We start from the raw sequence: 27469 nt of genomic DNA, 5'->3' as shown, positions 1-27469 counted from the left end.
AATATCAGTCTATCCCATATGCCTACCTCCCCCCCTGCTTTGCTCTCCTAGTCATAGACTTCCTTCCTCATTTTTTGATCATAATTGCAATTTAAGAGATTAAACAACATATGCACAGCCATGTGTGAGCATTTCTAGTGTGGAAATTGTACCAGGAAAAAACCCCCAACAAAACAGATGTCCAAGGCTCATTTGCTTCTGAAGTTATTTCCCTACGACTGAAATAACTCTTTATAGACAAGATTGCTCTGCCTCATATTTGAGTGGTTTAATGTGAAAAGCCCTTTTCAGGGACCTAACAGAACCCACCCAATTCTTTGGTAGCAGCAGATCCCTACTCATAAATGGAAGTGCACCAGATAAACACTACTGGTCTGTTATAGACCATTTTATTTGCATTTTATTTGAGAAACTGAACCTACTAAAGAAATTGCCAATGAAAACATATGCTAAAATTGTATATCCCTTCCTCACCTCCAAAATCCCTAAAGACTTCATGGACTTGAGTGAAGTTCAAACTCCAAGCTTCAAACCCTGGTATCATCACACAATTGCACGAAATCAAAGCTGTAATTCCAGTAAGTCAATAACTGACAAGTGCAGTGAATAATGCTTCCTCTTCTAAGACATGACCTGCAATCCCTCTGTATTTGCAGAGCTGTGATTATTTTCTGCAAGCCAGAATTGCAGTTGCACAGGCAGCTTGGGCGAGGTGCGCCGCCTTAGCACTTCAGGCTCGGGGCTTCCGGAGAGGAAGTCATTCAAACTCTGAATTATCTAAACAAACACTAATTGGTCTAATCCAGGAAACCACTAGGGTTTATGGTACGTAATACTCACTCACAGTTTGCACCAGTGGCCTGGCAGCCTTTGAAACACCACGGCATGAAATGAAAGCACTGGAGGCTCTTTTGCTGATAAGGCCCATGTGACATTCATTGCTGGTTTCTCCTCACACTGTCACAGAGCGCTGCACTGGAGCTGCAGCCACACAGCCCTGCCTTTGAGGGGCTGATAAGGGCCGAGGACACACAGGGCTCTGTGCCTGTACCATGCCATCTCCCCCTTCTCTTTCTGAGAGCCTATTTTCTCTAGGAATACTGGTTTCTAGAATCAACAAGTCCCCGCAAATGGCTGCTTGGACAATGCCAGCTACACTGTTGGACTTTTCACTTGATGCTGCACCATCACAGCTTTTCTTTACTACTTGTGGGACACTGTCTGGAGCAAGGGAGGTGTCACAACCTGCAGCTGTGGGAGCCCCTCCTCGGCCAACTTACAGTTCCCTGGTGATTCCCAAACAAACAAGACACTGCAGGAGGAAATGGTGGGTCAGAGTGAAGCCACAGAGGTAACTAAACTGCTGAGCTTTACAATGAGGGTCTTGTAGAGCAGCTACTTATTGATGCCATCCTCTTCAACCAGCCAAATAGCAAATGGGCTTTTAGAGTCAACTGACACATTTAAAAACAAAATTATTTTCAATTAAAAACACTGGAAAACATTTTTTCATTGTTAGAAAAAATACAGTCACAGGATCATTGCAGGTGAAATAAGGCTGAATTTAACCCTCAATCTGTGTACAGATGGGGGAATGAGACACAGGAGAGCAGCAGAGTAGAAAGGGACCTGGGATGATGGCAAGTTGAACATGAGTCAGCAGTGCTCTGGCAGCCAGGAGAGACAGCTGTGTTCTGGGGGGCATCAGGAACAGCATTGCCAGCATCAGGCAACGAAGGGGATTGTCCTGCTCTGCTCTGATCTGGGGCAGCCTCACTTTAGTGCTGGGGGCAGTTCTGGGTGCCACAATGGTGAAGGGCTTTGAGGAGAAGCCATATGAGGAACAGCTGAGGTCACTTAGTCTGTTCATCCTGGAGAAGAGGAAACTGAGGGGAGACCTCACTGCAGTTACAACTTCCTCATGAGGGAAAGAACAGGGGCAGTCACTCATTTCTTCTCTGTGTGACAGGACTCAAGGCCTGAAGTTGTGTCAGAAGAGGTTTAGGTTGGATATCAGGAAAAGGCTTTTCATCCAGAGGGTGGCTGGGCACTGGAACAGGCTCCCCAGGGATGTGGTCACAGCACCAAGACTGACAAAAGTTCAAGAAGCATTTGGACAGTGCTCTCAGGCACATGGTGCAATTCTTGGGGTGTCCTGTGCAAGGCAAAGAGTTGGATTTTATTTTCTTAATGGGCCCCTTCCAACTCAGTATATTCTACGATATTCTATGAAAAGAAAGATGATGGCATAGTTCTAGTTTAGCATGCTGAGAAAAATACTATTCTGCATTCTTTCTTCTAAACAAAAATATAAATTGTCAGTTGCTGCCCAAAATTATAAAAAAAACCCAAAACCATGAAATTAAAAGTCTAAGACCTCAGAAATTTATCTAATAAATTCTACTTATGGTGATGTTAAGATTGCTGATACATCCCACTGGGCTGCTTATACTTTAAAATTGGTAGGTAAATATGTGTTCCAGCATATTGGCAACAAAGATATACCACACATATCATATATATCTCTCTCAAAAACATAACAGTGCACAGATACTGCCCAGCTTTTGTTCTCAAGATTACAAAGGCTAAGGATCATTAGGCTAAATGATCCTTACTTTGTCCTTGTAGCAATGACATTTGAAAATCAGACTTCCTCTTCCTTGTTCAAACATTTCACTTTGTCAACAGCCACAAAACTTACAGACAAATCAACAAAGAGCCATGGACTCTAGCTTGGTTTTACACTGCCTTTGGTGAGCTTCACAGGCCTCCAGAATCCCAGGAATTAGTCATGCAGAGCATTTCCTAAGAACAGATGGGACAGGAGGAAACGGCCTCGAGTTGCACCGGGGGAAGGGGGGGTTTAGATTGGATATCCGGAAATTTTTTTTTTTACCAAAAGGGTTGTCTTTCACTGGAACAGGCTTCCCAGGAAAGTGGTTGTGTCACCATTCCTGGAAGCATTTATAAGATGTGAAGACGTGGCACTTGGGGACATAGTTTACTGGTGGACTTGACAGTGCTGGGGTAATGGATGGACTTGATCTCAAAGGTCTTTTCCGACCTAAATGATTCTGTGGTTCCATGCCAAATAGTACACTTATAGACAACATGAAAGTGCATATCATAAATTATTCCTGGAAGGCAGAAAGGGAAGTCCCATACCAGCCTTATCTCCCTCTACCCTCTAGGCTTTCAGCACTGACCCAGCAGGATTTGCATCTTCACAACCCTGCTGAGACCATTCTCTGGGCCCCCTCTGCTTCCTGCTATGCAGCTGCTGCTGGGGGTGTAGCAGAGCCCTACACTGTCTCAGACACTTGGACCTGCTAGTGGTAGGTCCCAGCTGGTGAATGTGACACAGCATAGCCCTGGTATATGATGGACTCAAGCAGCAGTGCACACTGGCAGAGTTAAGGTGGTCCAGATCACAGACTAGTGCAGAAATAATCATACATTTTTGTGGTAAACTCCTAAAGTCTCATAATAATTCTGCAAAAGAGGTAACACTACATAAGGCAGAAAACACCCAAGAGGTTTTCACTCAGCTGCATCACATATCCAAGGAGGGCTTTATACATTTTAACAATGTTTCATGCACTGTAAGAACTCCTGCAGTTTTATTTTGCATTCACCCCTCTTCTGCACTTCTCATCCAGTTTTCATTGGTAACAGGTGAGAATAACCAGTGACCCCAGCTTTGTGAAAGAGGCAGTGCTTGCCACACCACACTCCCAATGACACCTAGGAATCAGGAGTAGATATTCAAGCTGAAAAATAAATGCAGAAGATCCACAGATCCAGAACTTCCTCCCTGTTGTACTTGCCTTCTCCCTTCCGACTGCCTGTTAATCCATACTATCTGCTCACTGATGATGCCAGGATGCTGACCAGAAAGTTTACAGGCATACAGACACCTTGCCAAACACACTGCAAAACTGCAGTGGTCTAAGTCACTATAATATTTTATATTTTAAGACTCATGCAATTTCAGTAACATTGAAAAGCCATTGAAAAGTCCTGCAGAAGACAGGCATCAGAAAACCAAGGAATGATTACTTAGGAAACTGTTTTTTGGAAAAGCTCAGGTAAAATATTCCTTTTGCTTAAGGAAAGGCTAATAATAGATTTTGGCAACACCTGAGTCAATATGCTGTCTTGGACCTCAATTGTTCTAATTTGTTATAGTTTGAAGCAGAAGTCTTTAATTGGACACATAAAAACACCTTTATAAAAATTATTTGTGGCTTTATATAGGTAGGTGTAGCTGCTAGACTTTATTAGAGTAATGCAAGCATTGCATTCACTTTAAAAATACAATTAGGATTTTTTTTTCATTATTAGAGCTCTTTGTAACTGAAGTCTCTGATTCACAGCTACAGCATATGGTTTTTACTGTTAGAGCCAAGGGACCAATTGTAGCACTACAGATCTATTTAACAGATCATATATATTAGACATATATATTTTTTTACAGGGCACAAAAATTGGAAAAGATTTTAAAATGTAAAACAGTGTCTTCAGGAGAGCTGTTAGGAGAATAAAAAGAAGAGCAAACATTTTCAAGAAAGCTGGCTAAATTCCGTGAGAGAGTATCCCATTTTTTTTTTATGAATGTCTGTTTCCCAAGACAGGATGAGCAAGTAAAAGTCTTCATGCATTTCCCTCTGGGATAAGAGGGACTTTGCCTAATTGCTACATTAACAGCTGGCTTCAGTGCTCTTTAAGGGACGTCTCAAATAAATCAGTGATCTAAAACTGCCCCAAAATGTGGCAGGTAGCACTGCAGAGCTGTAACATGGAGTGTCTCTTTATGTGGGACGTCAGGAGCCACCGAGGCAGTGGCACTTGCTATCCAGGCTTCTTTTGGAGCAGGACCCCCACACAGGTACCTCAATGCAGGCACACAGCAGCAGCAGCTCTGCTTCCAGTGCTTCTCTCATTCAAGCCACTCAACCTTTTTCCAGGAGGAAAAGAGGCAGCCACAGGACTGCAATGCCAACGCAAGACACCGAGGTGTGGAGCCTGTGTGTACCGGGAGCAAAGGGGAAAAAGAAAAAACCCAAACTGCTTGAAGCTGACTCTTGCTGCTTTGTAAGGCTGGCATCAAGCCACAAGGCCACTAAAGCACTAATTCTTGAGGTGAAGTATTATGAATTGCCTGAAACTCCGGAGCCAAAATCTACACAGCACCTCATTTCAAGAAAGTCACTACTGCAGCACTTAAGAATGTCACTGTAAGTTACAGCCTCCTATATATGTGCTTTATGGCAGCTCAGGGTGAGTTTATCAGAGGCACCAGAATTACAATCAGGAAATAAATTTTGCTCCACTGTACAGCATTACCATCTGCCAAAAAAAAAAAAAAAAAAAAAACCCAACAAAAAAAAGGGCGAAGTTTTCACTACAGATTTCTTTCTGCCAAAATGCACATTGTATGGGCTAACATGGTTAAATCACTGTGAAAAGAGGATTACATTAAAAAAGATGAACAAATCAGGTATCAAATGTTCACACCAGTCATACAATATCTTTGATAGGCAAGAAAAGAATCATTATAGGGGTAATTCACTAACCCATTTGTCCATTCTAGAAAGTGTCTGCAAACAGCTTCACAGACTCTCCAGGGAGACCAAGTGATGTCTTCAGAAAAAAATGTTATTCTGGAAGATCTGAAGGGTCCTGCAACACTAAGTGAGCTGGTTTTTAGAGTGAAGGAACTCCTAGTTTGTCCCATGCCCAAATGCTGTTTTTTTAAGGAAACTTTTGGTAAATTGCCCTCAGTATGATTTTGGATGGGAGGGGGGGGGGGGGGGCGTGTGTGTTTGTTCCTTGTCTTGTTTTTAAGACCTGGTGCAAATAGCTTCCGGTTTATTACACAGTTAATACACACTGCCATATGTATGAGACCAGAGCAGTTGAAAGCAGACATCTACTGCTGTTGCTTCAGCAAAAGACAGGGTCCTGGGGTAGCTCAACATTCTTAGTATTTTGTTCCTAGCAATAGAAAAAAAAATTTCTTGTATTTGTAGCATAATTCTATAACATAAACAAAATCTTCTTCAATTATGCGCTGAATACTAATACAAAAAAGGTTCTCAAGTATCTGGTCAGTGAAGAAAGGACAGAATGCCTCTATTTTTTGATCAGGAAGAGATTAAACTATTGACTGAGTGAAATTATCCCCAGAACACTCTAAATTACTGTGCCTGTAGATGCTGCTACCACTCGAAATGACCAAGTGGGAATCCAGTGCATTACATATGGCCAAAAAAGTTACTAAGTACTTTTAGCCATTACAAAAGTTTTATTTAACCCAAAAGTTTTGTTTGCTAGTCTCTGAAAAGATACCACCTTTCCCTCCTAGTGGCACTTGCTTGCATGTGTTACAGCTGTTCTTCAAACATCCATCAGGTCCTCAACCCCCTGCATCAGGACACTGCCCAGAGAACCTGTCCAGCTGCAAAACCACAGGCAAGGAAAGGAGAACCATCTCCCCTGCTTTGCCAGGATAAGGTGGCTGAGTTTTCCCTTTAACAACTATTACAAGAAACAAAAATAAAGTAAGCCTCTTGGAAATGATCTCGCAGCCCACCCCAGTGAGAAGGCAGTTTGGAGAATGGCAGCAGTAGCTGTGAAATCCTGCTGGAACTGCCAAGGATTTACACTCAGGAGCAAGGCTCACACCAAGTGGAATCATAACCATGGTGTACTGGCACATGCAGACACACCTCAACAAGCACAGACAAAAGAACACAGTGACTGTCTGGTCACCTTCGAACTCTACAGGCTCCTTCTTCAAAAATTATCCACTGAAAAGCTGAGTGTTTGGAATAAGAAATAATTCCCAGACTTCAGAGCTCCTTCTCATCTTAAGTGCTTCATCAGATATTTTGGGCACCTTTTTTTTCTTTTTCTATTGGATTAGCTGCCTTCTGATACTCTCTTCTGAATTTAAACAGGCACGCTACATTGGACAGGAATCAACTGTACTTAGTATTCCTCCCTTTGCTCTAATCAGCTTGACAAAATCTCTCCCATATTAAAATTTTAGTGTACATAATTCTCTTGCATGTAAAGGGTTATTAAACACTTTAATAAATCCTGCTAAGTTCATTTATTTTTTGGAAGATGATAACCTTGGAATAGATTTCAATGAAACTGGAAAAACTGCCAAGAGGAATACTGCCAAGATAACTGTGTAACTAGGTTAAACCTGGATTATACTACTGTTATTTACATTAAGGAGTATCACCATAAAACCTATAAAAATGGATTTGATATCTAACAGAAAGCTTTGCTTATTTCTCAGTTTGCCACATATGAAAAAGAGTTTTAAAACCACTCACGGTAAACTCAAGATATGGCATTTTAGGTTTAAAGAGGCCTGTAGACAAATACTTTTTTGCACTAGGAAACCAAAGCTGCACATTCTACTGTGCCATTCTCTTGGTTTGGTCATTGATCAAAAGAGAAATAACAGCACAGCTCTGGATAAGGCCAGCAGTCACAAGGATTTTTTCTGAGCAGAGATAAAATTTTCTTGTTCCCTTGCCTAAATTTACGGAAGTGTTCCAACTTTCTCACCTAGCCTTCATTCATGAAAGCCTCTGTTCTACAGGCTCAGGTTAATGCAGAGCACAAATGAAAACAACGTACTGTCTTGCAAGGTGTGAGTCTTAGTCACTGAGTAAATTAACCGATGAGCTCTTCCACTTACACCTATAAAAACTGTGTGCTAGCTGGTGTCTCCCAGCTGTAGCAGTGCAAGAAAGAGGAAAAAGCCATTAAAAGGTTGTTATACAAAGCCCAACCCGATACACAAATGACCAGGAAATTCCAGGCTGGTTTTGCACCACCAGTATTAGCCAGTTTCCCCTGCAGGTACACAATGCAGATTTCCACCACTGCACACCAGCTCTAGGATGCTCTTCTACCAGTCTGAGATGGTGCTGCTGCTCAAACCAACCAGACAAGCCTGGAGACCACTCTGCTCTCACGGCACAGCTGACCTACCTTGTGCAGGCAGTACACGTGTAGGTAGGACAAAGAAGAACAAGCTGTGATTTCACTGTTTCGTGCCCCTGCACTGCAGCATGTTTGGGGATAGCAAACCCTCTCGTGGGATCAGTGACCCTTTCATGAGCCCAAGAGCTGTGCACAAATAAACACACACATGCACACATAGAACAACTGTGTCTTTTTATTTTGGCATGGTTTGGTTTTGGTTTTTTTGGGGTTTTTTTTTTGGTTTTTTTGTTGTTCTATTCACAATGGTATTTAGCTGCAGTAATTTTGAGACAAGCAACCTCATCATTTCACCCCGCGTGCTCTCTGAGAAAGAGGCTTTCTGGAGAGGGATTTGAGCAGCTGCTGCTTAGCAGAGAATGAAATTCAGACTGCTGGAGGGGGAGGAGGAAGGGGGCAACAAACAACATTTGTTTAAAATCTGGCAGGAGCATCCTAATTAGATGAATTATTGAATGGATCATCAGGATTGCTCCCCAAAGTGCCATAGGGCAGGAGAGCCCTTAGAGGACATGTTGATTTAAGACTGCAGAAATGATCCCAAAGAGCACCATCACCGAATGTGGAACACTAAAGGCTCGTTTGTCTCAAAAATCACACTTCCCACTCAGCGCTGCTGCTCACTTGCCATGTATATAAAGGTTGCAACAGTTAATCATTTAGACAGGGACAAATATTTATTCAGGGACTACCTTAACGTTGAATGTTATTTCCTCCATGACGTAAACTCGTTCAGGAAATGCTTTAGCCACCTCCTCCACACTGTTAAAATACTGCACTGGCTCCTTAATATCTCGGTCTTGTTCCAGCAGCTTAAACTGCCCTGAAAACAGATGATAAACAGAAGAATTGTAAGATATTTATATTGGACAACTGTCACTGTGGCAACTGCTGGCTCAACTTCTGCACCATTTTGCTCGGTCAGTTTTTCCAGTTATTAGCAACCAAACAAGAAGACGAAAGATTGTAGAGTCTCCTGAACCTGCCATGAAAGACACCCACTTTCACTGGCTTGGAATGAAAAGAACATGTGGCAGCCAAAGTGAAATTAAAAAAGACTGGTTTATCACAAGCTCTCTAGAAATAGTAAATAATTATGGAGGCATTTGCATTTGTGTACTTAATTCAGTGTCATAGTATCTGCACAGATAGCAATTTTGGACCTTTAATAAGTTTTACAGAAAGAAACCACACCTACAAAACCCCAAAACAAAAACATAAGGAGTTTGGGTTTGTTTTTAACATCATCAAACAGCAGGCTAAACCTAAGCCCTTTTACCCCTGGGCTTCCCTAAGAATGGAACAGCATCTAACTTTCCTTAATGATAAACTGAACCCTTTGAGAACTTTAGCTAACATAAGATATTAAACCACACACATTTAAAACTCTTTTGAAGGTGTCTGCCTTCAGAAGAGCATGAGAAAGAAGTGTTTCTTGCTAATTTTACCTCCCCCCAGCATGAAAACTTTGGCTATTTTCTATCTCTTGTAAAAGGCAAGAACTAACATGGAGGGAGCCACCCCAGGCAGACCTGCCAGGGACAGCCAGGCACATCAATCACCTGTTTGCACTATGAACACAAGTTTTAAAACTTTATTTTATAAATACAGAGATAAGAAAAGTTTAGACAGTTTACTGTTTGCATGACTTAAGCTTAAAATCAGTGGAGTGATCTTTCCAAATTTAGAAATGGTAACTACTACTAAGTTAAAGGCTGGTCTCAGCAAGACTTGATATAAAAAACAACTTTAGAAAATGAGAAAAAGGTTGAATAAATCTATGGTTAGTGCAGCTCCTGTAAATCACATTTTAAAATTTGCAGTGCATGCATCGGATTATTGTTCCCAAATAGCGCTGAAATTCATTAAAATACATCCAGCATGTGAGGATGTGAGCCACCTACAGAAATATTTTCTCACTCCTTCAGCATTCTTGTGCTCAGCACCCTGCTGCCCCTTTACATCCCATCAGGCTTGAGACCTCTGTGACACGCTGGGAGAACTCACCCACACTGAACTATTTCAGGCCACACAAGAGCAGAAGACAATGCAAACTCAGTGAGCCTGGCGCCCACAAGAGAGAGCTGTCCTGCCTCTGCCAGGTGTGTGCACACACATGCACCCACTCACCCACCCCTCAGGAGAGGTGCCAGAGCAAGAGGCTCAGCACTGCTGCCCATCCCCAGCTGTACCTGCTGCCAGGGGCACACCCTTTTAATCAGTATGTTAAGAGCTCTGTGGCTGTAACCCTGAAAATCAACTTGTAATGCAGAGTACTTCCTTTTATACCCTTCCATATGTTTTGTCCTTCTAAAGTGATCATGGTAACTTTGAAGTATTATCAGCAGGGTAACTACAGATGCTGGTATTTCTCACTGCAGGACGATTTTTCAAGTGTTTTAATATCCTTCATTACGCTTCCCAAAATCAGTTGAGTTTCCCAACTTTGTATCTGCTTCAGAACATGCTATGATGTGACATTCAACCAAGGCAATTCATGTACTTTGGAGACCAGCACTGGGTAGAAGCCACAGGAATTCTGGTCTGACCTGAGGAAGCCGTTCCTATAGAGTACCACAGCAGGAATGGCTTCTCTGGGTCAGAGCACAGGTCTGCCTCATGCAGCATTCCACCTTAGACAGGAGTAAGCAACAGCAGTGTAAGCAGGCTGGAGTTAGTGCAGTTAGCAATACTACCCAGAATCTCCTTCCCAGCTCTCAGAGGAACTCATGGCTGAAGGATGAGTGCCAGTGGAGGGATGAGGTTTTGGGCTTAGCAGGCCCAGAGGTTTTCTTCCCTGTAAATTTGTTTAATTGCTTACTGACGGTAAACTTTCATTGTAGATACACCCTCTTATCTTGAAAAACTCTGGCAAACTCTTTTTCCATAAGCTTTAAAGAACCTCTGGGATTAAGACTACAAACTGTAGGAGTGATAAAGCTATACCTGGCAGACAGTATGGGTAGCCACAGGAAACCTGACAGCAGACAAGCATTTGGAAAATGCTTCACATACTCAATAGAAACATGCCAGCATACTAAAGCTGAATTCCTCAGCCTGTCTGCTTTGAGCCCTTTTGGGGGTTTGAGGGGCCAGGCAGCCAACACCTTTGGGCTAAGGGAATCTGAAAAATTAGCAGGAAGCTGCTCAGTTAATTGGTGCTGGGAAGTGTGTTATGACTGATGCCAAAGCACGTACATGGAGACGAGGAGAGAGCTGTGCTTTTCAATCCCCAGTCTGCCACAGACCATGAAAATCCTGTCTTCAGGAATTCCCTGTCAGCCACAGCCTAACCAAGAGGAAGACGCATTCCCTGGCTGAACAGGTCCTTTCCCTCACAGGCACCCCACTTTCCTCTAAAAGAAAATGAGGAGTGGGGAAGAGGAGTGAAGTCAGGTGCCCTTGTGCATGGTGTCAGGACGTGTCAGGACATCATGTAGCAGCAGAGACTCTGAGCTGTGCCAGGGAGCATCTGACAGCACAGAAAAACCACTACTCTAAAGCACAGAGCCAGTAGATGTACTTCAGATAGTCACTAAGAGCAGGATGCTCTTAAATTTAACAGATGCCACACAGTGTTCCTTCACCATGGGCTGACCTGAGGATGTGTTTATTTTCGATTGTTATCCTCTTTGACTACCAACACAGCCATTGGGAAGCAGCCCTAACTGATTGCCCAGTTTGGGATCCAGGGGTCTGATTTGCAGGATTCCTGGCTGTGGCTAACACTTGAGGCAAGCTGTGATTAGAGTTTTTAATGACAAAAAAACCCCAAACTCAAACTACAGCAAGTTTAGGTCATCTCAGACAGATTGAAACTCAGTGGAGTTACCTCTGATTTGATACTCCATGCTTATGCGCAAAACCGAGGTGAATATGATTTTGCATGGAAGCTAAATAGTTTTTTGAAACTGCAGTATACTGCAGTAATAAAATTTTACTAGTTCAGAAAGAAATTAAGAATTCTCACTTCAGAGTGGGAACTGAGTTGGCCAGAATAACAAAGCATGAATTCACATGAACAAGTAAGAAAAACGAAATACTGAATAGTAATAGATGATACCAACAATACTCATCCAGGCCTTTGAATGAGACAGTGGTCTTTAATTCTAGGTTCTCTAGTTACTCTGTTTGGAAGCATAATACTACTATTTTTCTATGACTGTCATATATTAAACAACAGTGAATCTGGTGGCAAGACAAGGCCAGTTACTCCCTGCAACCCTAAGTTCTACAAAAAAAGTCCCAAATTCCTCAACACAGAACAAACGCTTTAGGCTGTGTGCAACTGGGAGCAGAGTCTGCTCTTTACTGCAGAATTACACATTCCTGCAAAAAAAAAAAAAAAAAAGGAAAAAAGAAAAAAAAGAAAAAAAAGAAAAAAAGAAAATCATCATTGGGAGCTTTGGTTGGGTACAAAGCGACGCTCAGAGCTGTCTGTGTCGCTATCTGTGCCATCCTCCCCGTCCTTCAGCTGAGCCTCACAAACACAAAGCCGTCTGTGCCCTCACTGCTAATAAGCAGCAGTTCACGAGGAGGTTGACGACAGAGGAGTACACACAGATCCCAAAGCACAGAAGAGAAGGGCAGCATTAATCTCTGCCTGTTATGAAATCAAGAAGTATGCTGTGCATGGGAGCTGTCAGGGCTAGACGTTAAAATGCCTCTTCCATGAAAGAGATGGGCTTATAATTTGAGATTTTCTATAGATAGTTTTTAAAAATTCATTCCCTCATTGAAAAAAGCAGACTTTGTTTTATTGGAAGGAGAGAAAGAAGGGCTGAAGAGCCTACAATACACTTTGGAACCAGACGTCAGTAACTAACTAGCTAGCTAAGTAACTAACTAACTAACTAACTAGGAGGAAGCAGACAATTTCTCCCTATGTTTCTACCTGGTCTCTATTCAAGCCTCCCTAAAAAAACAAAGCATGGCTGAAATACAAGTTTAATGGACATAAGTATGGCTTGACTGCATGTTAAAGTGGAAGTTTGTTCCACTTTGAAAAAGGCACAATTTCCACAATTTCTTTGGGATGCTTGACAAAACTGACAGAAAGCTTGAACAAACCACAGGGCAATTTCACTTTGTGTTAATTAGGAATTTAACAAAAAGAAAAAAAAAAAAAGAAAATATAAAGCTAAAACTGTACTTTTATAGAAGCTCACCCCTCTCTCTCACTAGCACAAAAAGAATAATGAAATGTTTCTGTAGTAAATCAGTGAAGGTTCAGAAAGATCAAAGACTCATAATACCTGCATGGTCCACTGAGCAGGTATGGCTATTCCTCTGCAGCCAAACGCTTGGGAGAAATGAACAACTCCTGCAACCTTTATATCTCTTTATCTTTCTGTCTGGCCTCTGGCAGGCACAGTATTGGAACAGTTTCATCCCAGTATATATTATCTCTGTAGATTATGAATCCTTATTTCTCTGTGAAGGTACTTACAGCAAAGACAGTAAATCTACTACTGGTGGAAATGAGTCTGGAAAAATAAAAAGGCAAGGAAGGACCTAAAACAGTGCTTATTCTCCAGTTTATGAAGGCATTTATAAAAACCCATTAGGAGCAGGAAGATCAGTCCATCTTCCTTCTTGCCAGATTGGCCCTGGAATGGCTGTGAGCTAGGGCATTAATCAGCCCTTTCTGTCCCAGCTTCTGCTGCTTCCATTGCTTATGTTCTTGCAGGCTTACACAGGTTCCTAACTCCAACCCAGCTCATCCAGGTTATTTCTGTGATGCAAGATCCCCTGGTTTTTGCAGTGACTTACCCCTTACCCTCAAATAGTCCAGCAGTTTCCCACAGTCCAGAACGTTCCCAAAACAGAAACATTCTGTACAGTGACTGCACTGTACCTAGACCCAGGCAGTCTTTATCTATGGCAGGCATTCTCTGGCTGGACAAACTGTCAAGTTTTCATTGATATAAAAACATGAGAGGGCATGCTTATCCTCATACACGAAAAAGAAAAGCTGGAAAAAGAAACTCTGTTAAAAAAAAATAAATGCATGTCATCAATAGGAAACATGGGAGGTCACTGAAACATCTGCTCAGCTGTGTTAGCTGCTAAATGTTTCTCCAAGGAGGCAGGAGCTGTATTGTCTGTCTTTGATTATTTAGTAAGTCTCACAGCCCTCTGTGAGGCTGTGTGCAAGGCCCAGTGCTCCTCAAGAATGCGCAGACAGCACAGCAGGGTAGCAAAAGTACTGCAGAGGTTTATGCTTCATATTATTTGTTGACTGCATTTTAGTATTTCAAAGAACTGCAGAGCTACTCAAAAAGGAAAGGTTCTACCTGCCAGAATATACATAATTTTGGAAAAAGACAGTTCTTGCCTATATTTTTCAGCATTCCTGTGCACAACACTGATAGCAAATTACTTTGTTTTTCTTCAAAAAATGATCTTTGATATAACTGGGCAGAGTTCAAGAACATAAGCCAAAAGAACACTTCAGCAAATCTGGTTCTTAGATGCACCTGTGCAGTCTTTATCTGACTGTGTATACAACTCTCCTCAATGTCTGATAAAGATATAAATTCATTTTAGTGGGGGACAAAGGAAGGAAATCTCAGTTTATGGTCTACCATAACTGTCAGCCCATCAACTAGATCATATGGTAGAGCTATTTAATCCCTAACTAATCCTTAGATAAGGCAGCCAGTCAAGAGAGAGCATGGCAAAATAGACTCTAAAATAATAGATTAAGCTATAACCATAACATTGCAATTTAAAGAAAAATAGTTAACTTTTAATTTAAATTGACATTTGCCAATATGTCTTTGCATATAACCTAAATGTGGCATTTTGTTGTTGCAAGCAGTGTTGTCCTAGCAGTGGCTGTAGCTGTCTAGGGCTGAGAAAAGGAAGAAAAGCCCATCACAGTCTTTGACAGAACTATCATGTGGCTAATTGGGACCACAGAGTAAAATTAATACTGAAGCTCTTTCAGGGACCTATCACCAAGGTGAAAGGGTTTGGCAGACATGCAGAAGTCACGATGAGTGGGAAATAAATGCTTTACTTCTGTCATCTTCCAGCTCTCCAGAGGAGAGAAGAGTGCAGGCACATTCAGCAGCAGAGTCAGACTGCAAAGAGAGGAATTGCAAGTGTAAATGGAATTACAGAATGCTGTTTTCAATAGCAGGAGCAGACAGCAGGCCACAAATGGACTAGCACAGGCAGGCTCGCTGCTCACAGAGGAGACAGGATAGTGAATCACCTGCTCTGGTATCTCTGAACTCTCCACTGAAGGAGCTGCTGATTCCATCTCAGGTTGGGATGCGGCAGCAAACTAACATGGATGCAGTGCCATGGTAGGTTCAACCCTTCAGTCAAAGAAAGAGCAAGATAGCCCAGCAGCACAGGTTCATCCTTGTCTGCCACACCAACAGAGCTTCGGAGAGCTACGGAAAAAATGGCTTGGGGGCAGAGAAGATATTTTTTGGAGTTATTCATGAGAACTTTGTTTATTTTCATATTGTAGCCTGCTGAAGGCATAGAGGAAACTATAAAAGGGTGGAGAATACAACAGGAAATACACAAGTATATCTTTGGTGCACAGCTTCCAAAGGATGACCACTGGGACACAAACTAGAAATGCTACGTTGATTCTTAAGGCATAATCACCTTAAACAGGTGTAAGAAACAGAAAGATTCCCTCTGTTTTTTTAAGAACTGCCTGTCAACACTTTTTCTTGAGGAGACAGGTGAAGAAGAGGATCTCCTATGTCCCAATCTACACCCAATCTTCCGGAAATTTTGGGAACGTATTATAAAAACAGACGGAACATGAACTAGAGACAGATCTAAGTAAACATGACACCAGTAGAATTCATCAAGTGTACTGGAGCTAAACTTATGGCACTGAAAGCAGAGGGCAAGGCACAAAGGCACATTCAGTCAGCAGATATTGTGTAACATTTCATGGCGAAGGAGCCCTTCAGAATGAATAGTTTTACTTCCTGGAAATCTTACGAAGATTTTGAAGGCTTAAATGCCTTTATTCCTCACTGTGTCATGTCTGTGGCACAAATACCCAATCAAACAAGAAAGAATGAGTCAGGCACACTGACATGGTGAGACATGTTGAAGCAGAGCATCAGCCCACTGACACATCACCCGTGCATATGCACAGACACCATCTGAGAGATCAAGGAAGGGAATCCAACCAAGTTTCCCACACAGCAACGCAATGCTTGCTAATCAAACCCTCTAATCCTGTGCAGGCAAAGCAAAGGGGATGGTACAGCCTAGCATTCTCTTTTGTCTTATCTTACTTTTATGATTCGTAAGTAGCATAACAAAAAAAAGAGAAAGATTCTGTTGGCAGCATAACAAAGAAAAATCATTTCAAATGGTGACTGATGATAGCTTAAAGCAGATTTAACTCACAGATATTGCAAGAGAGGGAATTTTAGGTTACAGATCATGTAAAAAGACAGACAGGGAAAACAAGCCTAACCTCCAACCTTTGTTTCATAAGTTATTACCATCACAAATACAAGATTACCACAATGAAATGTTCCATTTTACAGGGTCACATGTTTTTGAGTGTCTGGACTGTAAGTTAACTAGATTTAACTTACTGGGTTATCATCAATCTAACCTGTAATTAGCATAATTTTCTTCCTTTCCCATATGCTTCCAACAGACATGAAGAGTATGTTCCATAAGCAGTGTGTTAGTTCACACACTCACTTGACCATGCAGAGGACTCTCGTGAGCACCACACTGTCTGACTTTCCTAATTACTATTAACAAAATCTGTGGCAAGTTTCCTGTTGAAGAGTAAGAATATAAAGACATACACATGAAGATGGGATGGTCTCCTGGTGAGTATCAGCACTTACCCAGATCACAGCTCAAAAAGGGATTGAGAGAAAGAGGAAGAGTTACAGAAAGCCCAGCTAAACCAACCTAGAGCTTGCATGAAACAGTATTGAGGGGACTACATTTTACAGCAGCTGTCCAATGGCAAAATCTTTCCTTGTATGAGCATCATCCCCTTGGCACTGGAGTGCATAATATCCATGCATATCTCAGTTTAACAGTGTTTAACAGTCACTGAAAGCTTATGGCTCCAGCCTACTGCAGCAGCATCCAGGATCCTTATGGGAACATCCAATGAATCCTTATGGGAACATCCAATCGAACTGCCTGCATCCAGACAGGAAGACTTGGTAAGAAGACAAAGACAACTTAATCCCTCACTTAGAAGCCTTTAGCAAAAACTACCAGAAAAGAAACTGAGGCAGAATCAAAGGTGAGAACACTTATGGTTACAGTTCTTACTATACTTTGAAACATTTGCCTCACTAAGTAAATGCATTGCTTTCAGTTACACATTAACACTGATTTGGGGCTAAAATCAATCCCAAGGAGCAGAGACTGAGCTTAGATATGTCAATGCAAACTGAACTAGAAACCCCTCACTGAGTGGCAGATAAGACCCTTAACAGAACCTCACACTGCTGTGCCCATAGATTTTTCTATTTGAGTGAAAGACATCACATACCTTTTAAAGTAAGAAGCAACACAGACCTAATCTGCCTTTGGATCTAGTCCTAGCTAGGTGATCTCCCAAATCATCAGTAACATCCATCCCAAGACATATAGACATTAAACAAACAGGGCTGTCTACAACAGATTAACATTTAATTAAAGCACAGAAGAAAGTTGAGATGAGAGTGACAGAACAAACTCCTGCTTAACATTTGAAATGAAGATTTCTAGTTTCAAGCAGGCTCAAACAGACTATGTTAGAATACCTGTTAAAGGTTAGCTAAGCATTGCTGGAATTCTCTATCACAGCTGCATCCAAATATTTAGCCTTTATACCACAGATTACTCACCTCATTAAAACTGATTTCAGAAGAAATTATGAATGTGTAACTTTTTCTCCTCAGTGTTGGCAGAGAAAATTCCTTTTCCTTTTATTTCAGAACAAATTTGTAATTAATAATTTGGAGAAAACACAATAACACAATCTGCTCCTGTGGGCTGATGCCCACACCAGCAACAGTGCAGTTGTAGTCCACAGTCTGCATGGGAATTATGCACCACAAATGCCTAATGAGTACAGAAACCCAATGACATCCTTCCCTTGCCTCAGCAGGTGCCTCCTCACAGAAAATCCACTTTTCACACTTGCCACTTTGGTTGCTAAACAGTGAACTTCAGCTCCTTGTGCAAATTAAGTGTCAATGAAACAAATGAGAGTATTTTCTGAGGGCAGCAATATTTCAGGACCTGAGTTCAGTGCAGTTCTAGTGGAACAGTTTCTTTTAATTCCACTGCCTAAATTTTTTCAAAAAGATGAAAATTAATTTTTGCACTGAGAGAAAGATAAAAACCAGACAGCATTCAAAAGAGAAACTGTATTCACCTGTGGCAACAGAAAAATGTAATAGTGACAGGTAGAAGAGGTTTCATTCTTAGAGAAACAGATTGAAAACACGGCTAATAATTTTAGGGGACCAAAATTCGATTGCATTGAAGAGAGCCAACTTCTGCAAATCAGAAACAAGCAAGTTCTAGCCTCTGTGTCAGGCCTGTTCTGAATCCTAGAATTTCACTTTGATTTAAAAAACTGAGAGAGTGCAATTATAGGGAGAGATTTAAGATGTGCAGAAGTGCATTTTTACCACAATATGGATTCCAGGGATCCTAACCACAAGCAAGTTGCGGATTTGCACCAGACAACTTTTTGGATTTGGTATCCATCTCTTAAAAAATAAACTTACAAAGTGAAAGCAGCATTCATGAACAAGCTTCTATTTCTTGGTAAGTTAAAACTTTCACTAAAATTACAGCAGCAACCTCTGAGCTTAACCATTAACTTTGCCTTTCTGAGTAACAGCTTTTATTTATTGATTTGGCAAAAGCTTCAAAGCCAGCACTCACCAAAACTCAAGCTCTTAATGGTTCTGCCTCAGTGCAAAGACACTTTCTTCAATTGCGAGCCAACCATCCTTTACGCTTTCCGCTCTTTTGCTGACAGATCTTTTTCCTCCTGCTACTCCCACATCCCCATCTCTGTGGCCTGACCTGAGCACCATTCATTGCCTTCTTGCTCACTGAGAGTCTCTTGTGCCCTTCAGGTTCTGCCCCCATCCTGTGGGCAGCACACCCTGGCCAAGTGTAGGACGGTGTCTCCTCCACCCAGGGAGAGCAGGCACATCCACAGCACTGCCCCTGGCAGCCACTTGGGCTGCAGTAAACAAAGCTAAAGAAATGCTGCATTCACCAGGCAGAAATCTTTAAAATGCGCATAGACCAATTCTGTATAAAAAGTGCTTTTGTTCCCTGCTCAGGAACAGGTTTTTTAATTAACTGAATGGGAGGAGCTGTAAAAAACAGGAACAATGACTGAGTCAGAAGCTCAGTCAGTTCAGTTTTCAGTAGCTTAGCAGGGCTTTAACATGAGGCAGAATAAACTTATTTCATTCAGTTAGACATTTTTATCAATGTGTAGAGAGACTTCAGAGCTGAGGCTTGGTATCCTGAAAGACTGTCTGTGCATTATAGAGCAGCTTATTGTTTCAAAGCTTGTATCTCATTTGCTTGCTGAATACATATATGTAGTTCCTAGCAGAGCCTGTATTTTTCCCCCTTCTCTCCTCTCCCTCAACATAAATCTGCTAAACTATTGTACTCAAATTACTGCAGAACCTGTCACTCAAACAAGTTCCCAACATTTGTGTATCTGCAATGGGAAGAAGCAGTTTCTGTTATTCTGTGTAATTAAAAAAACAATTTTCTTTGGAAAGATACTATCACTTTGTATTGCCAATGCCTGTCAATGCCTGCAGATTACAGTTCAGTTTACATATTTATAATGTGTTTAAATTAGGAAGGAATTCAATTTATTATAGCTCCGACCACCAGCAATCATGACCAAGTTCTGAAAAAATAAGTTCACTTTACTTCTGGAACAAATTAAACAACATTTTAAAAACTGAAATGAAGCCAATTTCCAAAGAAACTCTTTAATTACACAATAGGTCTGGTTTATTCAGCTGAGGTTTCCTGTCAAGGAGAGTATTAAGTACATTCATGCTACAGCTAAAATTACATTAAGGAGAATTTGAAACAAGTGCAGAGCCAAAATAATACATGATCTGAAAATCACCTTGATGAAGTACACATAGGAGCTTATGCTCCAAAAACTGTAATGCTGGAATATCTATCAAGCATACAAAGTAACTTGCAGCAAGCAAACATTGTTAATTCTTTTTGGTTTAGGATCAGCAGTCACGTTTGTGTCACCGCCTCAGTTGAGAGGCAGAAGGTGTTTTGATCCCGGCATTCTGCATGAGCTAAGCCATCTCTTCACTCACTCCCTATGAATGCAACAGAGTTTGTCAGAATTGTCTGGTTTCCAGTACAAGAGGACATTGATTCAGTGCTGCGCAATTTACCCACAGAGCAGACAAAGCTCTTGATAACAGCTCAAGATGAATGAAGGCAGCTTTTAAGAATGAGCTTTTTGGCATATGTTCGCAGCATGTGCTGAAGTGTCACCAGGAAAAAAAAAAAAGGGAAAAAAAGGGGAAGAGAGAGATGCGCTGAAAAGGTGAGTGAATAGAGATGATGAGTAAGAGCACATTGCTTCAGCACTGCCACTTCATTTAATTTTCACTGCTACTCAAGAAGGCAACAAAGATGATAAATCTAAAATGCAGATCTAAGCAAGATATGCATCTGCCTCAGTTCTCTTGAATGCATTCTGTCACACACCTTAAATAAGGAGGGTACCATCTAAACCTCTCCCTGGCAGTTCAACTTACCATAGCTGAATCCAAAAGGTATGAAGAAACAGAATGCCCAGCCAAATTTTCCCTCCTGTAAGATGCCTGCCAGCTTGCTGAGAGCCAAATGAATCCCGTTACTAGAGGCTGCCAGCCTAGCCTAAAACAGCTTGACGGAAAAAAAATGCTACAGACTACACATGGGGTGGTTTAATTCCAAATATGTTTTCAGACCACCACTTATGCGATTTTGTTTTCTCCATCTAAATGATAATTCATGAGTTGGAGTTGTACTTGTGAATATTTTCCCTCTGTGTGTTTCTAGTGAAAACTTCTCACTTATACTGGGCATCTCCCATTAAAAGGCATTTTTCCAGCAATCCCACTTTGTAGCCTTTCACTGAAAGGGCTATGAAGTGGTAATTATCGGTCTCCTGTTTGTCTTTGAGTGCTCATGGACCTCCCCAGCTGCTAGATTATCATAAGATATATTATTACATACTGATTTCTAAGTGTAAAATCTAACATTAGCAGCTGCAAGTGTTCCAGGGAAATTCTGTGCTTTAAATCTCTGCGAGAGAACTTCAGTTGTAAAACAAAGTGATCTTAAATCTGCCTCTAAGATTAGGAAAAATATTAAAACTTTCATTTTAAAAAATTAAGTTATTCCTTGAATAATGAAGCTAAATCAATACTGGACAGTTTGCCTTAGCACATAGATTTAAAGTTGTAAAGATGCCATGAATAGGAAAAAAGCATATTAGGGTTTCAGACAATCAGAACTGGTTACTGCAGGTATTTAGAAAGAGAGGCAGATGGTGCTTAGAGACCAGAAAAACTGGGACATCCCAAGCTAAAAGTAACTCAAAACCAAACCCATCATAAGATCAGTCTGCTAGAGCTGTTACAAAGTTTTCGTGACAGCTTAATATTCCTTTCAGGAAAACAACTATTTCAGCTGAGATTTCTGAACATAGAGAGGCAAAGATGCTTAAAAACAGAAACAGAGAGGCAAAGATGTTTAAAAACTCCTGCCTTTGAAATGAAATAAATTATGCTCTTTCAAAGTACATTTTTCCTCAAAAAAGTCCAGTCCTTCCTTTTTTTGACTGCACTCCTGCATGCCCAGCAGAGCAAAACCCAGCAGCACACAGGGCCCTGACAGACACACAGTGGCACAGTCATCACCGTGCTGCAGAACGTCACTTGGAGAACGGTCACCTGCCCCAAGGAAGCAGAACAACACTCATTTTACCCCTTCATTCTGCCACCTCCTCCTGCCACACCAAGCTGCCCTGAGGGCACAGTGTCCATGCCACCAAAACCCTGCCACTGAAGGTGAGAGTCTCAGCTTGGCCAGCGGTCCGGGCAGGGTTCACAGAAAGAACCTTCAGTGCCTGCCTCCATAAATCAGTACAAAACACGTGCAGTTAAATCTTGAGAAAGACTGTGACCACCTAACCTGGTTTACAATCTTTGTCTTTTTGTCTACTGGGGGCTCTCTTGAGAGATTGAGTGATATCACAGCAGGCAATTCACTTTCCCTCCTTGCAGTCACTCTCCATGCTTCAAGGATGTATTATTTTGGCCTCCCCAGGCACCCTTCAAGTTAGAATGGCCCAAGTGGCTGGGAGTCTAAATACCTGCAGCAGTTATTTGATGTCTTACCCATGTATTACCCTGCCCCGGTGATGCAGCCCTGCCTGCTGCAGGCTCCTAATGGCTGAACAGGCAGCTCATTTGCCAGCTCTAGGAAGACTCAGCTGAGCCAGCTCTCAGAACACTGGATGCCAGCTGACCCAAGGTTTTCCTTGGACAGGAGTCAGAAAACCACTCTGCACACTTTCCATCTGATCCACTCTAAATGAGCCTCACAGTAGCCAAACACCACAAAGTGACAAACATCTGCACTGTGGGGAAAAGGTGGCTATTTTCATTTTCCACAGTGGAGAAGACGAGTGGTACATCCAGACACAAGTGTCACATCCCACACTCTGCTCCCTGAGCCAGCACGTGTGACAGCAGCGAGGCAGACGTGGCAGCAGCACATCCCAGCCCCAGCAGCACAGGATGCCTCCCTTCCAGGGACACCCAGCACACACACCCTGGTTGCCTTCATGTGCTGGGCTGCTGTTCTGTCCCTGCTGCTGTTAAACAGGCAAGGAGATGCTCTTACACATCCATGGGATACGTGGTAACCTGTTTTTTCAGACCAGACCTTACATGCTTCACTTCCAGGGTTTCTAGAGAAAGCCTCAGCCCTTGCAGACAGCTGATCTGCAAAGCCTGCACACATCTTCATGCATGCTGAAGGCATGGACCTTTATATTTTATTTGCTCACTTTTTCCCTGACGAAAATCATGTGCACCAATGCCTCTCTGCTACCCTTCTCCCTCATCCACAATTATTTCCCTTTGAAGGAAAAAAAAAAACAAGCAAAAGAGTATGTTTGGAATCATCTTCTGTGATTCTCCTCTAGGAAGCAGCATACCCAGGAATCAGAGCATGACCCAAATTTCATAGTAAACTTATGAAAATATAGAGTAAAGAAATCTATGCTGCATAAAATTATTATTTTCCTCTACCATTAGAAAAAGCTTCACAGTTAGTATTAATATTTAGAGAAATCAAAGTTTAAACACATTCTTCCCAGGGTAACAACCGAGGATAAGTTTATCTATGACCACATAGCACACCAACTCCGACAATCAGTGAAAAAAGAAAGGTTAATTAGTAAATAAATTGAGCCAGATACCAGTCCTTCACAACAAAAAAAGCTTACATATACCAGAAATATCAAAACCACATACTTTAGATCTTCGTGCAAGATTAGAGCATGAAGCACAATGGACTAATCCAGGAATATCAGACAATTTAATTACATTTTCTACTGAAAAATTAAACCATATGCATAGCTCTTCAGATCAAGCTTCCTAACATGTGTCTGGTATTAATATCCAACATCTGTCTGAAAATGAGATTTTCATTTCCCTTATGAAATCTGATTCCACCTCCACGGTCAAACTCAAGGAGCAAACTCAGCTCTTCTTTGATGGAAAGAAGTGAGTGAAAGAGAACAAGTGTTGGGTCATCTGATTTAGCCTTATAGCTGAGAGTTCAATCACTAAAAATCCTAGAATACAGTATTTATTTCTTCACAGGTGAAAGCAACAGGGAAATGCAAGTATAATTTTTTTTCCTCAAAAAATATACCCTACATTTTCTTCATTTTCTCTCGTTAGGACTCCAGCTAATTAGGTTCTCAGCCATTATTGAACAATTTCTCCCACACTGTAGTGCTCTCTCTCTAGTTTTGTCTGTCTCCTTGAGGAACCCTTGCAGAAAGACTGCACATGTGCGAGGTACAGACAAAGAAATGACACAGTGCTTCTGCTGGATCAGCTCATCTGTCACCTTCAGCACCCGTCCCCTGCTGTCACCGAGCAACACAAAGCATGGGGAGCTTTAGAAACCTGCCCATTGTGAGGATCCAGAAATATCAGTGTTAAAGCTCCTGTCAGCTGAACAACATCTATACAAAGGAGAGCCATGGAGGTGGTGATGTAGCTCCAAAAAACAGTTGCTGTAGGTGTTATTTTACAAAGCTGTAACACCAAAAAAAAAAAAAAAGAGTGCTTTTCTGAAGGAAGAACACAAGCCTGCATATTCCATCTGTATTTTACCTTATGCTAACAATTTGCTTGCCATGTTTTTCAGCAGCCTCTTTCCAAAGGATCTTGAAGCCCCTCTGAAAACTTTATTTCACTGAGTGTACAGATAAATTCTGTATTCAGAAACTTGGTGAAACTTCTGTGTCCCTCATACTGATCTGAAGTTTTAGAGTTGTTTCTATTTTTTCTGCAAAAGAATTATTCTGATATACTTTCCCAATGCTTTGAAGCCTGCATGGGATGCCTGCATGCACTCAGTGCCATCAACTAGGCTTAGAAAAACCTACATCTTTTGGGTAGATGGATGTGGTGGGCAGCTGGAGCTCAATCTACCCCTCTTCTGTCTCATTTGAGCTATCAACCTGAATTTATTACATCCCTGGTACAAGTTCAATCTTTCTGCCATAGTCAGATCTGTATATACCTAAGAATAAAAAGAAAAAGAAAACAACTGCTCCAAATACAATCCTTGGGGCAGGGTAGCTTATTATACATCTTTATGGTCAAGGAACTGTGAGCATGGAAAGGAAATTTCAAGTCATTGCTCCACATCCAGCAGGACAGGAAATGCATGAGTATACACATCTTATATGTTATCTGCAAAAGTTTTAAATCACTAGTTATTGTAGGGTATGATTTTCTATTTCTATTGCAGATCTGAGAAGCTTTTCAATTAAGAAAAAAACCCCAAAACCAAACCACAAGCCTACCTATTCAGATTGAACTCAGCATGCTACAAAAGTGTGAACAGTTCAGCATTCCCAGGAAAAAAAAATGGTATGGCTAAAAATTATTTCTGCCAAGTCTAATTTCAAACCTCTACAAAGAAATCATTATGAATGTTCCCTCGCACCATTCACCCACACTTACACTAATAGCTGTATCTGACTGCACATTTCCTGTGATGGAAATGCAATACACAGCAGCAGCAAAATATTTTGCCCCCACTGCTGTCAATTTAGCAGAAATTAACCTGCATCCTCCTGGTTCAGGAAGAGCTTCATCAATACACATTGGACAGCAGGGGCTGGAGCTGTGAATATGTTCTTTCAATGATTTCCAAGCAGCGTTTGCTCATTACATTACTTAAAATAATAGCTCAACTCTTTCAGGGTTGATAGTTGTCTAAAGATGAAACTGCTTTATTTCAGCTTCCATCCAGCACCAGGAGTAGGAAATTGCTCTTACTTCAGAAGGGAGTTCCTTCTGATGAAGCAATTAACAAGATAATCCAAGCTGCTGGAGCATTTGGAGAAGCCAGCCAGCACAAGGGGCACATTGTTAGCAGCCCCCTGCCTTGCAGGGGCACCCTGGCTCCCCTTAGGGCAAGGGTTCAAAGCCTTTGTACAAAGCTGTGGAAGAGGCAAGCTGCAATTCACCCTCTGCCCTGTTTTTCCTCCTTGCCTGGGGTGCCAGAGCTGATGCCTTGGAGACAGGTTTCAAGGATCAGGTCTCCACCTTGACTTTCTGCACTCTTCTGGCTTGACTCTCCTGAAGGCTGGTGGCAGAGAAAGGGCTGGGGCTGCCTTTCCTTCCCTGTCAGGACTAGTCCCACAGGAGCACACAGTTCAGGATTACACAGAAGGGAGTTTTGTTTCCACTTGGCATCTGAACTGATACAGAGAGACAAAGGGAGGATTAGCACTGAAAATTCATTTGTATATCAAGGGGAAATCCAGAAGCCATTGAAATTGTTTACAGCAGGTTGAAAGAATAATACGAAGAACAAACATTGTGCTGACAGATATCCAGATGGCCTTTGCAGACAAATCTCAACGCCTTTAGCCCAGCTAAGGCTCATTCACGTTTACATATCATCTCAGGTTTTTATTTCTAAAATTTATAAAGCATCAAATCAAGAAGGTTTCAGAGAAATGGGAGCCATCATGCCTTCTCCCACCCCCTCCTGACTCTGCTTTGGGATTGAATTGAATTTACACGGCAGAGAAAAATGGTTCAAGCAACTGGTGCAGATGACAAAGAGGGGAATGGGGGAAAAAGTGCAATGCACTTGGGAATTAAGGATGCTGATTGTGCAGCCCTGTGGACAGGGCTTTTCTGTGACAGAATTTCACAGTTTCACACTGCCAGAACAGGCTCCTGGAATTTTGGAAAAGGCAAATCACATAAATGGTAGGAGAAGGCAGGTCCGTCACCTTTTTCCAAACTCCTAGTTATTCCTACAGAAACTCACCTGGCAATTCCTGTTGTTATTTGAAATCCCTGTATCTAAGAGGATGATGGCAAAGTACAGCAAGAGATGTTTCCCTACCAGACACAAGAGCAAGTCAGGAGTGATGTGTGAGGGAGTTGCAGCATCCCACAGTGACCACGCTCCTCAGTGGAATCAGGCACAAGTATCCAGACTTTAGATAAAGAGCCATGAAAGTTGAAATATTCATCCACATCCAGTCTGTGTGAAAGAGAAGTTGACCAGGCAACCCCTTTTTTTTTTCCATGGCTCTCCCATTTTGTGATACCAAAATTCCCTTAGTTCTGTACCAATGCATTCTGGCCACACCACTCACTACTGTTCCATGCACTGGGTACAGATGGAGTACAATTAACATTTTTCAGCCTATCAAAATAACTCATTCCAGTCTGCTGCTAGAGGTAAGAAAGGGTGAGAAAGTAGCATTGAATCCTTCACCTTCATGTAATGGTAGCAAAGCTAAAAATAGATTTATAAGGCATTTGTAATCCTTAATCTGCCTTCAAATCAAAGTGATGCTGAGATCCACCAGTGTTTAGAGACCCCAAGAGATTTATTTGTAAATGGTTGGCTCAGACTCAGCTAAATCCTCCTTCTTTGTATTTAGCCAGTTTGGTGACCTGGTAACTATTCAAAACATAAACTTTAATGAGAAAAATACCCAACTACCTCCAGCACATTAAGGTTCTGTAACAGAGAAAAGAAAAAAGAGAGAGAAGAGAGAAGAGAAAAAAGAGAAAAGGTGTTGGTTCATAGAAGCTGGGGGAGGGGAGACCTTTTCAGCAGCACATGAATTCAGGGTTCA

The 27469-nt window shown here is 41.7% G+C and overlaps 1 protein-coding gene across 1 annotated transcript in view; it reads right to left on the bottom strand.

The window, feature by feature from the left end:
* Positions 1-27469, bottom strand: part of GAREM1 (GRB2 associated regulator of MAPK1 subtype 1) — a 98869-nt gene that overhangs the window by 13401 nt on the left and 57999 nt on the right. Inside the window, exon 3 of the mRNA XM_054284872.1 lies at positions 8721-8851. Within this exon, the coding sequence (XP_054140847.1) occupies positions 8721-8851 (131 nt within the window). The remainder of the gene's footprint in view (positions 1-8720; positions 8852-27469) is intronic.

This window comes from Melozone crissalis, unplaced genomic scaffold (genome assembly GCF_028551555.1).
Source record: "Melozone crissalis strain CALT ecotype California unplaced genomic scaffold, PUWL_Pcris_2 ptg000042l_1, whole genome shotgun sequence".
Classification (NCBI taxonomy): domain Eukaryota; kingdom Metazoa; phylum Chordata; class Aves; order Passeriformes; family Passerellidae; genus Melozone; species Melozone crissalis.
Note: the sequence above shows the minus strand (reverse complement) of the source record. Positions and strands in the feature narration are given on the sequence as shown.